This window comes from Anser anser, assembly GCF_964211835.1.
Source record: "Anser anser genome assembly, chromosome: 1".
NCBI classification, from domain to species: Eukaryota; Metazoa; Chordata; class Aves; order Anseriformes; family Anatidae; genus Anser; species Anser anser.
In genome coordinates this window covers 1,683,895-1,698,325 of record NC_139720.1, presented here as the reverse complement: position 1 = coordinate 1,698,325, position 14,431 = coordinate 1,683,895, and the positions used below count along the sequence as shown (strand labels likewise).

The 14,431-nt window shown below is 59.0% G+C and overlaps 1 protein-coding gene across 7 annotated transcripts; it reads right to left on the bottom strand.

Moving 5' to 3' along the window:
• Positions 1-552: 552 nt before the first annotated feature.
• Positions 553-14,415, bottom strand: ANKRD16 (ankyrin repeat domain 16). Of its 7 annotated transcripts, XR_014585885.1 has the most exons (10): positions 14,324-14,363; positions 13,973-14,005; positions 12,570-12,893; positions 10,132-10,352; positions 6,151-6,259; positions 5,054-5,215; positions 2,983-3,061; positions 2,458-2,762; positions 1,206-1,406; positions 553-968 (listed from the first exon to the last, which is right to left on the bottom strand). XR_014585885.1 is itself a non-coding variant. In XM_083841262.1 (9 exons), exons 1-8 carry the CDS (start codon positions 14,008-14,010, stop codon positions 1,246-1,248), a joined length of 1,137 nt encoding a protein of 378 aa, XP_083697388.1. In that variant the 5' UTR covers positions 14,011-14,193; the 3' UTR covers positions 553-968; positions 1,206-1,245. The 7 variants fall into 7 exon arrangements, 3 of the variants coding, with proteins under 3 accessions (XP_083697388.1, XP_083697387.1, XP_083697389.1); XR_014585884.1 differs by lacking the exon at positions 13,973-14,005 and having other exon boundaries at positions 14,324-14,415; XR_014585886.1 differs by lacking the exon at positions 14,324-14,363 and having other exon boundaries at positions 13,973-14,197.
• Positions 14,416-14,431: the final 16 nt, after the last annotated feature.

Genomic DNA, 14,431 nt, shown 5'->3' with positions numbered 1-14,431 from the left:
CCCCCCCGGGGCTCACCCGTGCCCTCCGGCTGCTGTAAGCCCCCAGCCCCGGGGAGCAGCGTGGTTTGGGGAAGTTTGGGCATTTTTAGGGCATTTTGTGGGTTTTTGGGGTTTTTTTTCCCCCTCCGTGCCTCTGCGCTGGCTCCGGGCAGCGTCCCCGTAAAGGGGGGCCGGGGGTTTTATGGGGTTTGGTGCCCCTGGGATCAGGGGGGTAACGGGAGCAGGAAGCCCCCCGGGCCGGGTAGGGCTGAGCTCCGCGTCCTGTCCCCAATTCCTCCCCGGCCAGGCGAGAAAAAAAAAAGATAAAGATCTTAATTTAGAGCATTTGGGAGAAGTTTGGCCAAATATATTTTTTTCCCTCTCCCCTAAAGGTGATTTTTCTCAGCCAGGGCTGCGCTGGGGTTTTTGCCGAGGCAAATTCTGCTCCCGAAGCGCCACGGGGTGGGAATTTCCTCGCTCGAGCAGAGCTCGGCCCCATCCTAAACCCACCTGGGAAACGCGGGCCGGGTGTCGAAGCGCGACGCGAACGCAGAGCGAAACGGAGCCGGCTTAGAGGCCGCCTTTTTATTTTTTTTAAGGTCCATTTTCCCCCCTGCGGGCAGCAGGGCTGCGGCTACAAGCGTTGGTTGCACCTCGCCGTCGCGCGCGGACCTGGGGGGGAGAAGCGCCACGCGAGGAGATCTGCGATCCCAAATCCCTCTTTTTTTTTTTCCTCTCACATCACTTACGGCAGCGGAGAACGGGTCCCTTAGGGCCGTAAAAACGGCCCAGGTGCCGTCTTCTCCTTCGGGACGTCCTCCGCGCTGACGCGTCCCACCACGAGCTGCGCGGGATCCCACGGTTCGAGCCCCGCAGGCCCCCGGGGATCATCCGTGGGGCACCTCCCTTCCACGGTTTTACTCTGAGGAGCTGCGGCCTCGGCTGTTCGGAGGCGCCGGGTGCCACAGGAGGAGAGGCGCGGTCCAGCCCTGAAATTTGGAAGGGAAAGAAGCGCCCAGAATTCACACAGAGGCGCTCGGTGCCTACAGCCCGCGCCCGCCGCAGCCCTTCTCTCCTTGCGGCGACTCTACTCGACGTGCGTTTTTCCTCCCCAAAAAACGCTCCCCAGGCGCCAGGACTGGTTTCCCCCCGTCCCCCAGCTCAGCCCTCGGCCAAAAATCCCGCCGTCGCCTTCCGTGGGGCTCATGAAGCGACAGCTAACGTACCGCGCTGAAACGAAGCGGCTTTTTTTCTCCCGGGGGGGCCTCAGGCGCTGACATCCTGTTCTCCAAAAACCCGGACGACCTCCGGCTTCCTCGCGAGCTGCCGTGCCAGGGTGCCTGCGCTATCCGGGGCGTCCCGCAGGCCGGCGCCGAGCAGGATCCGGGCGGCAGCCGCGTGCTGCCCAGCGCACGCCGCGTGCAGGGCTGGGGGGGGACACGGGAGGGAACAGGGATGTCAAAAAGGAACCGAGAGCCCGCCAGGTTCAGCCTCGGCCCGCTTCAGATGCGAGCGGTGGATCCCCGGCGAAGGGGAATGGATCAGAAGGAAGGTGCTGCTGAGGGAGAAGAGTGACTTCGTGCGCCGCAGAGCCCAGCGAAGCTCAGCTGCCACGGCCGTCCCAGCGGGGTGGCGAACCCCACACACGCGGGGACCCCTCTTATTCCATGCCATAAAAATAAAAATCTTATCACCCCCCACCTCCCTGTGTCAGGTTACCAGTCCGTCAGGCAGCACTAACTCGGCTGAGCCGCGGCAAAACAGGTTTGCAAAGGGATCGGGAGCACTTCAGCCAACTGAGTTCGTTGGGAGTCATGGGCAAAGGGTGCCCGCGTCAGGAGACGGAGGCTGCGCGACGGAGCGGGCAGGGCAGGAGGGCCCGCGCCGGCTGGGGGCTCCGTACTGCTCTGATTTCACAGCGACTCGCAAAGAGAGCGGCTCGAAAAAAGCCTCTGGGCGTAAGCGGGGGCCTTTACGGTCCGGGGCGCCCTGCCAGCTCGCTCCGGGGCCAGGCAGTAAATCTGAAAGGTTTCGGTGCAGCAGAGAGCATCCACCCCACAGGAGGAGGCCGAAAGAGCCCAGCTCAGATCCCTCGGCCAGCCGGCACGCTGACCCGGCCCGGCTCCGGCCTCGTTCTCCGGGCCTAATCCTGCGCGGGGAGGGGGGGCGAGGACACGATGCTGAGGGTCGTTAGGTCCCGCTGCGAAGCCCCGATTTACACGCCAAGGGGGTGGAGGGAGCCCAGCGGAGCTCGAATTTACTCCGAGGGGGCGGAGGGAGCGATGCGAGACCGCTCCCGCTCACCACTGAAGCGTGTTATTAAGCAAACCCGAAGGCTGGGGAAGTTGCCAATTTTGGCAATGGCCGAAACCACGTATATACACTCATTTTTTTGAGAGAGATGCTGATGCAAGAGGTACCTCACCCTCTCACAACGGGAACGCCAGCTCACTGCATCGCTATAGCAACTGTATTTACCTTCGAGCTCTCCGTTGGCTCGCGAGCCGTTCCCAGGCGGTTTGATAAAGGCTAAAAGTTTGGGCAGTGGCGTCTGCCTGCCCGCCCTGACAGTCCCCGAACCGCCTCGTGTCGACCACGTTCGATGGAGAGGCGGGGGGGGGGGGCATCAGCGACGCTGAGCACCCCAAAGCTTCACGCAAAAAGAAGCAGCTGGGTAGAGAGAAGCCCGGATTAGCGTGCGGGTTCTTCCCGCAGAGGGGGAGGCCCCAGCGCAGGCTCAAACACACCGTTAAGGACGTCAGAAAGTGCAGCGGAACGAGAGCCTGCAGATGAAAGTTGAAAAAAAAAAAGGGGGAAAAAGGAAAAAAAAAAACGGGCTTCACGTGTCGGGCTGCTCCGAGAGCCTTTTGCGTACACGCATCTGGCGTCGCCTCGCACGCTCCGCTGAGCGCACGCAGCGCGGGCAGCTCTGGAGGCCGGGCTCCCGCCCCTAAAGCGCGCGCCCACTCGCGCTGCGGTGCAGGGCGTGAGCGGGTAACTCACCCGAGCGGCCTTTCCCGTCCTTCGCGTGGATGTCGGCGCCCAGGGACAGCAGCGTCTGGATGGTGCGCGCGTGTCCTTCCTGCGGGGGTGAGCGCAGGGGTTATTCATCCGGCACGACCAGCCCGCGCAGCTTGGCCCTTGCCAGCAGGTTTGACCCAGAGGCTAAAAAGACGGCGAGAGGCATCCCAGGAGCGAACTTGTAACGCGATTTTAGAATTAAAAGCGGTCAGTTAGGACCGGCAGCGCTTAAAATCCCGCTACGGCACAGGGCTGTCTCCGGTGGTTGCACTGAAGCCCAGGTCTGGGAGGAGGATTGCGTCCCCAGCGCAGCCCCCACGCCCCTCCAGCGTCTCCTTAAATAAATCCTCCCCCCCCCTAAATAACACGCCTCATTTTGTGATCCCTTCTTCGATGCAGTGAATTAGCCTTTGTCACGTGGCAGGAGAACGGAAAGCCCGTTATTTTTCCCCCGTTATCGTAGCATCGCGTTGCCCCCTGCTCAAGGCTCCCACGCACACCCCCTCTCAGCGGCGGCACCGGCGAGCCAGGAGCTGCTCCAGCTGCCACGGCCCTGGCAGCAAACGTCATTTGATTTTCATGCATTTATAAATGCAAAGTAATAAGGAAAGGGAATTAAAAAAAAAAAAACCCCGCCAGCCAAACAAACGACGCCGTAAATACGAAGCGACACCGAGCCTCGGGAAGGGAGAGAAAGCCCTCGAATCCCTCCCCGAGCAGCCGCTCGCTGAGACAGAGCTGGGAGCTTCTCCAAGGCACGTTACCGTCCCCCAAAGCCTTGCTGCTGAACGTACCCTCGGCAACCAGAAGGGCTTTGAACGCGGCCGCTCGGAGCGCGAGGAGGGGAAGCTGGGAGAAAGGCCGCCTTTGTGGGCACCAGCAAACGCCACGGCTGGGGCCCGCCGGAGGAGAACGCTGCTGCCAGCGCTCGCGGTAAGTGTCAGTGACGCTTTCGTAGGAGCGAGGCACGGGGATGCTGCTTCGTTCCCACTACAAAGCCCTGGGCGCTGCACGTTAGGGCTGGTGAGGTTTAGGGCTGAGCAGGGAGGTTTCCTCCGGAGCAGGGACCTGCCCTCGCCTCGGGCAGCCAGCACGCAGCGGGGGATCCAGGTGGGGATTCCTGGTCAGCAGGGAGGATTTGGGGATCCCCTCCGCGGGCCCTGGGAGGGTTGCGGGACCCGCAGCCCGCCAGGCCGAGCTCCCTGCACAGGCGTGAGACAAGAGGAGGCGAAAACTCCAACGGCTCGGACTGGAATTCAAAACAGCTCCAGTGCGAAGGACACCGATAAGCGCCGGGAGCTCCCTCCGCCTCTCCGCATCTCCTCTCTCACGTCTGGCCACGGGCAGGCCAGAATCTGACCTCCGGGGACAAACAGGCGCCGGCTCTCAGCTCTTTGTTTTTTTTTTTTTTTTTTTTTTTTTTGCAAAAGGCTTTGCCTTTTTCTGTGCAACAAGCTGCTGATAGCCCAGCTTCCGAGCCACCAGGACCCGAATCAGCGGGGCAGAAAGAGGAGGAAAATCTGAGCAGCGTTTCGTCCGCCCCTACTCTGCCAGGCGAGCGAGAAGACGCTGGTGAAGAGCTCTCCTCTCTCGCGAGCTGTTCGCGCCTACAGCTCCCACTAATGGGCAGGGCGGGCTCCTTCCAAGCACCACGTTTTGGTCTGAAGAGGACGGATCGGAAGGGTAACTCTCACCAGGGATGCGGGCCGAGCCCTGGCACGGCCAGCTGGGTGAGCGGCAAGGGGAACCGTGCCCTGCCGCCACCCGCCTCCGCTCCCCCGCAGTGCCGCTCGGCCACGTGCCCTCAGCACAGTCAGCAGCAGGATTTGTGGCAAACAAAGCAACTCGGGCATGTGTAGAGACAGCTGGCCACGCTTACTGAGGGGCTAAAAAACCATCGGACAGGGCGCGGGACTGGCCAGGAGCAGCCAGTGACAGAGGATGAGGCAGCAACGTGAATCCTCCGTCAGCGGAAGCACCTAGACCAGCCTGGTTTAGGCAGCGCACCAAGCGGCAGAGACCGCGCGGAGTTAAGCGCGAGGACGGGACCAACCTTGGCCGCGTAGTGCAGCGCCGTGAGGCGCAGGGCCGTCGCTCTCTCGTTGACCCCGACACCCAGCTCGGCCACCAGGAAGCGAATGGCTCCGTCCTGCGCCGTGACGGCCGCCCGGTGCAGCGCCTGAGAGCCCAGAGCATCCACGGCTGTGGGGCAAGCCTGAAAGAGAGGGGAGAAGGAGGGGGGAAGCGATGAACAGCCCGGTCAAACCTTCGGGGCCGGTCAGCAGTCTCACGTCTGGTGACTCTCTTCAGTTTGAAGCACGTACGTCGGGTTTCGGTTCTTTCAAGCAGCAAGAAACAACCCACCTCCAACCCCCATGGCGGCGGGGAAGAATTTGGACACAGGTAGAGGGAGGGAGGAGGGCGGAGGACCTCATGAAATCTCTTCTGGATGCGACCACAAAGACACAAACCCAAGACGGGTAACGGAAGCGATATCCAGTGAGCTCATCTTAAAGGATATCTTCCAGCCTCTCGGCGTGACTCGAGGTTTTATAAAACCTAGAAAGTTTCACTGCCATTTCATACCGCCATTAGTGTTTCCAGCGCCGGCTTCGTGGCCGTAAGCCAGAGCTCCAGAACGAGGAAATTAAATCATCTATTCCATCTTCACTGTCCGAAGTGAGAGACTAAAAACGTGAGCAAGTGCTTTGTACTGCAAGGACCGTGTGAGCAGAGACGAGGGCCAAAACATCCCCTGAAATTAGCAAGTATTTACACGCTCAAACACGACCCGGGCATCAAGATGCCTCTGCCGCTCTGTGTAGATGCGTGGGGCTCACGGACAGCCGAGCCCACCAGTTTACGGCCTTGAAAAGTGTGGTTCCACCTTTCCTTCTCCTGGGAATCGTGCTCCTGGCCCACTCCGGGCAAGCCCTGTCCCCTCCTGCCTCTGAATCTCCATCCTCCTTCCCCAGCCAGGGGACAGATCCTGTCGCAGGGCGCCCAAGGGCGGGCAGCAGGACCGCTCCTTGCCTGGCCAAACCTCACTCACCTGCGGGGAACTTGCCTGAACGGCTTTGTTAGGGTTTGGTTACGAGGGGCTCGCCTGTCCTGGGCGGCTTCAGCTCCTCCGAGGTTTCTGGCACCTACCTGGTGTTTTTCCAGGAGCAGCCGGGCAACGTCGACGTGCCCGTTCTGGAGAGCGTCCATGAAGGGAGTGACTCCACAGCTGTCCCTGCTGTCCGGTTTGTACTGGCACCTGGGAGGGAAGGCAAAAGCGAGGACAGAGCCGGCGGTGGTTCTAAAACCCTCCCTGTCCCAGGCGCTTGGCGTTGGTGGGGCAGCGGAGCAGCAGAAAAAGACGAAAAGCCTGCCCTGAAGGCCACGCGTAAACCTGCCTGGGTTTATTTTATTTATAAACCTGCCTCAGGGCACGGGCCTGCCGGGGATTTGGGGGGGTCAGAGACGTGGCACTCAGCTGGCGCAGCTTGCTCGGGCTCCGCAGAACCGTTTACATTTCCCCTGCCCCCTGAACAGACGGTTCTGGGAGGAGCAAGGTGTGCACAGAGGGGAAAACCCGCTCCTCGCGAAGCAGCGCCACGTACGAAAAAAGATCTACAATCAAAGCCCGCAGGTCTCGCCGAGGTTTAAAGCTCCACTGAAATGAGAGAGGAGTGAATCAAAACGGAAAGCCTGGCTTGAATCGCACGGCTATGTTACCGCCGGGCCGAGCGCGAACATGAATTGCCGAGGCTAGGATGAGCGGGCTAACGGGTGCTGCGGCTGCGGTGCTCGGGGCAAGCTGCTCCAGCTCTGGCAGCGGGCAAATTGGGTTAGGAAAGCACCAGGCTCCGGATGCCTGGGGGGGGCACGGGCTCATTTAGAGCCGCTTGACAGCGGTCTCCCAGGAGCCGCAGCCTGGAAATAAAAGCCTGGAGGAGCCGCACGCCCCGAGCGAGCTGCCGGGAAGCTCTTTCCCTTAACGCAGGGCCTCGGCCACGTTGGAGGCAACGGGGATGAATCAGCACGGAGGAAGAGCCGAGTTATACAAGCGGGGCTTTAGGGCACCGCGAGGTCTGAGCCCCGCCGTGGAGCGGGCTCACCAGGAAAGGCCCGGCAGCGGCCGTGAAAAACCCCAGGAGGAAACGGAGACGGGCTCGGGACGGGACGGGGAGCGGCCGCGCAGCCGGGCTTCGAGCGCAGAAACACCCTTTGCGTCCGGGCGGCTGGTGCTGGAAGCGAGGCCGGGGGGAGAAAGGAGAGGCAGAGCCCGCAGCCGGCGCCGGAGGAAGCCCGCTTACCGCTCCAGGAGCAGCTCCACCGCGTCCCTGCGGCCGTGCATCGCTGCAAGAGACAGAGAAACCACCGGTAATTTGCGTTCTCACGCCACCGGCTGCCTACGGGGGAACACGATCGGGCTTCTGAGCCTTCACGACGCACGGAGGAGGTTCAGGAGACTTCACGCGTAAAGCTTCTGCTTTCCGTTTGTAATTAAAGCACTGCCTCCGGGTCTCAAGCCTTCCTTAACCCCTGTTCCGATAGGGAAATAAGAGGTAAAGCGGGGGAAAGGCACGCACGAAAGCGCTGTCCACTTCTACCTGCGGGCCGCACGTGTGAGCGTACGTGTGATTAAGCTGGCACAAAGATCGTTTCTTGCTAGGGGTTTGTTAATCCCTGAGGCGAAATCTGGGAGAAGCAGCGAGAACACAAAGCTGGGAGCTGCTGAATTGCTCCCCCCCCCCCCCTCAGGCTCCCCATCGCTCCCATCTCATCATCCTAACGAAGCATCCTCGCCGAGACCACGGCTCGGAGGAAAAACAACAACAGCAGGGGAGGATCTGAGCATCACGCACCAAAATAGCCCTCTTTTTAAAAAAAAAAAATAAAATCACATTACAGCGATGAACGGACAGCTTTAATGGGGCTTTTTTTTTTTTTTTTCCCCTGCAGGTCATTTTGCAAAACCAAATGAAATAAATTGTAGGAAAAAAAAAAAAAAAAAAAAACCAAAAAAAACCATCCAGCCAAGCTCAGGGCTGCAACGTCAGGCGCTTTGCTCCATGCAGCAGAAGCAGAGCCCCCGGCAGACGCGTGTTCACAGCGGTAACCTTCAGATGCGGCAGCACACGAGGCGCTCCTCGGGAGCCCGGCGAGGGTTCCCATCCTCCCTGGTCGCAGCGGCTGCGGCTTCCTGCTCCCTTCCCGTTTACCACCCCCCCCCTTCACCTGAGCTGACGGAAACAGCGGCAGGGCCGCACCGTGAGGAGGATTTCTGAGACGGGGGCTTTAAAACGCCCAAGCTGCCTGGTAAAAAAAAAAAAGACAAAGAGCCACAAAAAGACACAAATCCGTCCTATAACAGCACCGGAGAGGCGAGAAAGCTGCAGTGCTCGGAGCCGGCAGCACTCGGCTTCCTCTCATCACGTCTCCCCTGCTCTCCTGCCTCAGGCTACGGATACACGAAGCAGCGAAGCCCGAGGAATCGACCAGAGAGGAAAAAAAAAAAAAAAATCGCACAGGGAGAAAATTACCCGGCTCCTAGGCAGGGACAAGCGTGCCAGGAAGCCAGCTGGGCCGGTCACGGGTTAACGCGCTCATCTCCACGCCCGGGGATGGAAATTCACAGAGGGGCTGACGTGATTTCCCCCGGCGGCTCCGGCGTCGCCTCCGGCCTTCGTCTGAGCAGGGGGCAAATTAAGCAGGGGGCAAATTAAGCAGGGGGCAAAGGGTTGAGGAGCTCCAGCCCTTCCCGCTGCTCCCCTAAAGTGTGGTCCAGGGGCTAAACGCGGCTGGATAAGCGACCCAAACCCCGCACCGACGGCTTTGCGGTGGGGAAAGTCAAGCGGAGGGGCGGAGATACCCCCAGGTGGCATCACGCCGCCGCCCCCTGCACCCCCACGGCCCAAGCGCCGCGAGGCGGGAAGGACTCGAAGCTCCAGGCGCTCCCCACGAGGGTCCTCAGCCTGCTCCTGATCCCGGCCCCGAATCCACAGCCCAAGAAATATGGGTGGAGAGGGGCCGCGCGCCCGGCCCGCTGCTGCAGGCGTGGAGACAGAGGGCTTGGGATGGAGCGGGGAGAGGAGAACGCACAGCCAGGCGAGGATTTCCTACTCCTCCCTCAGCCGAGCTGCTCTTTACCACCCCGCACAAAACATCAGCCGACAACCCAGCCATTTTTCATGCCCGGGTTGAGCCCGAGGGCAGCTGGAGACGGAACGGGGGACGACAGCCGAAGGGCGACGTAGGCAGCGGATTAATCGCGGCACAACAGGGGGCTCCTCGCCCCGCCCGGGGTCTTTCCGGAGAGTCGGTCCCCGTTACGGTCCCCGGGAGATGAATTCAGGCAGCCACGGCTTCGAGCGGCGCCGCCCCGCGCTCACATCTCGGATCACGGTGGAACGAACGAGCCAGAAAGCCGCAAGCCAAACGCCAAGCGCCTCTGGGTTCGGGTAACCGTGGCCTTCTCCCTGCCGCCACGCCAAGCAGATAATGTTTTCCGCCGGTTTCAGGGCTTTTAAAAACGCCCAGGTGTGCTCGGAACCCGGCAGGATTTCCGGGAACGATTTGTGGCTTTGTACGGCGGCGAGGTGGAGCGCGCTGCCAACGTCCCGAGCTGCGGGAGCTCGGGTCTGTCACAGCGGGTGACCGTGAAATGCTCCTGGCCCGAATCCAGCACCCCCAAGGTACCGGAGCTGTTATTCACCGCAAAAAACCTGCTTTGGGCGCAGGCAAAAGTCGGAGGAATGGGAATCGAGGACCCGCGAGCCTCACGAACCTCACAAATCTCACGAGCCTGGGACCCCGCGAGCTCTGCCACGCCATTAAGAACCACCCGGCCTAATTATTCCTGCTCTTTATTTTATCTCAGAGCAGCTAAAACGAGCGTCCGTCCCAAGGTGAAACCCCCGCACGGATGTAGCGGGGCGCCGTTAGCCCACGGAAGCTCGGAGCGGTGAGCACCCAGAGCCCGCCGCTAACCTCCCCTCCGTTTAGCGTCGCTCGTTTCACCGTTCCTCCGTGCTTCCGCATCGAGATCGGCTCACCCCGCTTCCCCGCGCGAAACGGGGAGGGAAAGCGGAGCGGCCTCCTGTCCTCCAGCCCGCCCCCTCCCCTCTCGCGGCACCCCCTTACCCGCCGTGTGCAGCGGCGTCCTCCTGGTCGCGCTCTCCGTGTCCCAGCTGCTCGGGGACGCCGCCAGCAGGTACCGCAGGACCTCCCCGTGGCCCTCCCGGCTGGCGACGTGGAAGCAATTCCAGCCGTCCTTGTTCTTCAGCAGCGGGTCGGCTCCGTGCTCCACGAGGTCTTTGATCACCTCCAGGTTCCGCCTGGTGCAAGCCATCATCAGGGGGGTCCTAAACGAAAGGCGGGGTGATTAAAAAGGGGGGAGGGAGCTCCGGGTGAGCCCGGCGGCTTTCGTTCTCACGGCTGAGCGCGAAGCGGGGGGTTTGAAGCTCTCCATAGCACCTGTAGCCAGTCCTAACCGTCCTCTGGGGAGCTACCCAGGGGGAAAAACGCCGTCCTAAAACCCCTTGGAGGTAGGAGACTTCGCTGGCTGAAGGCAAAGACCGTCCCCAAGCAGAAGCCGGGCGCTTTATTGTCTCACCTGCATTCAGGAGTTTCTGGGCTCGCCGCGTGCTGCATGCGGACCGTGAGATTTTTACGGCGCTGCGCTTTCATGCAGGTAACGCGGGAGCTGTGCAAACGCATCGCCTGGATTTTGGGGGGGGGATCTGTCGAGCCTGGCTGGAGCCAGAGCAGCTGGTTTGAAAGGGAAGCTTTTCAGAGCTTTGTCCTGGTTTATATTTCAGGTATTTTTGGTATTTAAAGAAGACTTCCACGAGCTCCCCGGCAGAGCAGCTTCTCCGTCCCGCGATCCCAGACTGCGCGTGGGAAGCCTGGAAGAAGGGGTCAGCAGGTCCCCCCGCCAAAGAAACGCGGCCAACGGCGCGTCTTACCCTGCCTCCAACCCCACGTGCGGCGGGGACGGCGTTCTCGCACCCGTAACCCCCGTGCCGCACGTTAACAACCACCCCAGCTCCTCCAGGGGACCACGGAGGTGGGCGTGAGCTGAGGGTTTACTCTAAAGGCAAGGCGGGGGTTACGCGAGGTGCTGAGCCCACATCTCCTGTGTTCAACCCTACTCCGGCGACTAATTCCACTGGCCTCACCAGCACCGAGACGTTTTCCTTGCCTGCCGCGTTATCTAACCAACAGGGCGTTAGGGACGATAAAGGGTTTAACCGCCGCGGGCGTGAGCTGCGCTCGCCGTTTTAATTATTTACGAATCTCACCCGATCCTCTGGGTGCGCGCGCAGGTCGGGCGGAAAGCTCGAGCTGCCCCAGAGACGGCGAAGAGCTCTCCAGCGCGGAGATGCTCCATCCCGTCCTCGCCAACCCCCCGTACAACAGCTGAGAGATGAAATAAAGCATGATAAAAAGAAATCCTCATCCCGAAAAACGGCACGGGAACTCCTCCCGCCGAACAAAGAGCTCGTGGCCCTAAAAAGCTGTGACAGAGGTTTGGCTTCGACGTTAGGATAAACGCCCCAATTTTAAGGCCGAGAGAAGAGGTGAAATCTCCAGCGGGGGAGATTTTTTTTTTTTAAGAGATCAGACACGCGGCTGCTGGGGGCAGCAGGGGTAGAGCTGCAGGCCCGTCACGGGAAGCCAGGCGCGCAATCTCTGCCTTCCTCTGCTCCCCCCCGATGTCAGCTCGACGCCGGCACAGCCTCTGATTAGCGAGCACGGGGACCCCGCCTTTGCGTTCGTGCCGCTTCGGCTTCAGGAAGGCGTTCGCTTTCTTTCCCGAGGTGGCAGGCAGAAAGCTCCTGCCCCGGGAAGGGAACCTGACAGGTACGTGGTGATTTTTTTTTATTAGCCAGGCCCATCGCACGCCTGCGGAACGGACCTCGGTTTTTTATTCCCAGCGCTCGTTCGCTCATCGTTTCGGTGGTGGGTTGCTCACAAGGCAGGCAGGAAAAAGCCCTGAAGGAACGAGCTGTTTCGCGGGTCACGAGGCCATCGTTTTTATCAGTAGCAAATCCGACCCAAGATGAAGAAATGGAAATAAAACAACTTCAAAAAAAGGGTCTTTGTGATTGTTATTACAGTTTCAGAGGAAAGGGGCATAAAAAAAAAGTGAATCAGTATCACTGATTCCCGTGGTATGGGAGAGAAGGGAAGAATAAAAGCTTCTGTGTGCATCTATCTGAATTAGATCTGCTAAGGAAGCAGTAATTTGCAACCTCGGCGATAAGCGTGGGGGAAAGATTGAGAGGGCTGGAATTAAATTACAAGATTTGCACCCCTGGGAGCACGGAATATCCTGAGCTGCATGGGACCCACGTGGGTCATCGAGTCCAGCTCCTGGCTCCACGGAGGACCACCCAAAAATCAAAGCAGATGCCTGAGAGCGTCGCCCAGCTGAGGTCTCCCCTCAGTCTCCTCTAAACCGAGCAAAGCGAGCTGCTCCTCGTGCATCTTGCCCTCTAGACCCTTCACCACCTTTGCCGGAGGAACCAAAACGGTTCAGACGCGGCTCCAGACGAAGCCCAGCGCCCACCACCTACCAGTCCGCCCTTTTCAAGGGATCCACGCTGGCTCCCCTGGCCAGGAGGTAGGAGACGCACTCCCCGTGGCCCATGGAGGCGGCTTCGTGGAGGGGCCTCTTGTAGTCGCCGTTGGCCGCCTCCACGTCCAGCGCCAGCTCCTCCAGCAGCCAGGCAAGGAGGCGGAGGTGGCCGTGCCGGGCGGCGAGGTGCAGCAGCGTGTCCCCCGAGCGCCCGCAGCGCTGCCCGCCGGCGTCCCCGAGCCGCAGGGCGTCCTTCAGCTCCTCCAGCTGCCCCCGACGGGCCAGCTTGAAGAGACGAGGCTCTTCTGCCATGGCCGGGGACCTGAAAAAAGCAGGGAAAATTCAGGGTTAGGGATGGGAGGTGCTGGTGGAGAGCCCCCCCCCCCTCCTCCCGCCCCGAGCAAGCCCCTCGCTGAGGTGTTTTGCTGAGGGAAATGGCCGCCGAGGGGGAGCTGAGGTTTCCTCGCCCCGCCTGGCCTGAAAAAAAAAAGCAGAATTTTGGGCTTTCGGAGGACGCGGGGATTTCGTTTTTCCTCGGGGAGGCTCAAAGTTTCCGAGGTGTTTTCCTCGGGGCAACCAGAAGCGTTATTTTCCCCTCAGCAGCTTCCTCCTTCCTCAGGGAAAAGGAGAACAAAACCAACCCGAACCCGGACCCGGCCCTTCTGGCAGGAGCACCGGAACTTTCCTTCTCCTTCAGGAGAAGAGAAAATTAAGAAGAGCAGGATTTCCATTCCCCTCAGAAAGGTCAGCCCAGAAAGTTCCCTTTCCCTCAGGAAAAATAAAAATACTAATCCCTTTTCCTCAGGGAAAGATACTTTCAAGTTCCCTTTTTCCGCAGGAAAAATCAAAATAAAGAATCCTATTCCTCCAGAAAAAAAAAAAAACAAACAACAAACAACTTGAATTTTCCTTTTCCTCAAGAAAAAATAAAAGTTAAAAATCTAAAAGTTAAAAATCCTTTTCCCTCAGGAAAAATACCTTGAAATTTCCTTTTCCCTCAGGAAAAAAAATAAAAATACTATTCCTTCAGAAAAAAATACCTTGAAATCTCCTTTTCCTCAAGAAAAAAAATAAGTGTTAAAAATCTAAAAGTTAAAAATCCTTTTTTTCCCCAGAAAAAAAATACCTTGAAGCTTCCTTTTCCTCAAGAACAAGTAAAAGTTAAAAACCTTTTTTCCTCAGAAAAACATACCTGGAAATTTCCTTTTCCTCAAGGAAAATTAAAAGTTAAAACTCTAAAAGTTAAAAATCCTTTTTACTCAGAAAAAATACCTTGAAACTTCCTTTTCCCTCAGGAAAAAGAATAAAAATACTATTCCTCCAGAAAAAAAATACCATGAGATTTTCTTTTCCTCAAGAAAGAATAAAAGTTAGAAAACTAAAAGTTAAAAATCCTTTTACCTCAGAAAAACACACCTTGAAGTTTCCTTTTCCCTCATAAAAAAGAAAAGCCACCAAATCTCCCTTTTTCCTCAGAAAAACGCCAGGAACGTTTAATTTTTCCTCAGGGTGAGGGGATGGGGGGTTCCCCTGACGTCAAAAATGCTAGAAATTTCCTTTTTTCTCAGATAAAAAACCCCCAAAACCCCAAGTTTGGGGGCTTTTTGGGGACACCCCCCCCTTGCCCCCCCCATTATTTTCCTCAGGGTCGCCCCTGGCCCTTGGAGCCCCCCCCCCGCGCTCTCCTGAGGTGCCGTGACGTCACGGGCAGCAGCGTGACGTCACCCCTCACCCCCAGCCCCACAAACTAACTCCGGGCAGGTTTCCTCTCGGCCCTCCCAACGCTTTCTCTCGCTCGGCCGAAACCCGGAAGCGCCGCGCTATTGGGCAGCGCCTCGACGAGGGAGCGCACTCTGATTG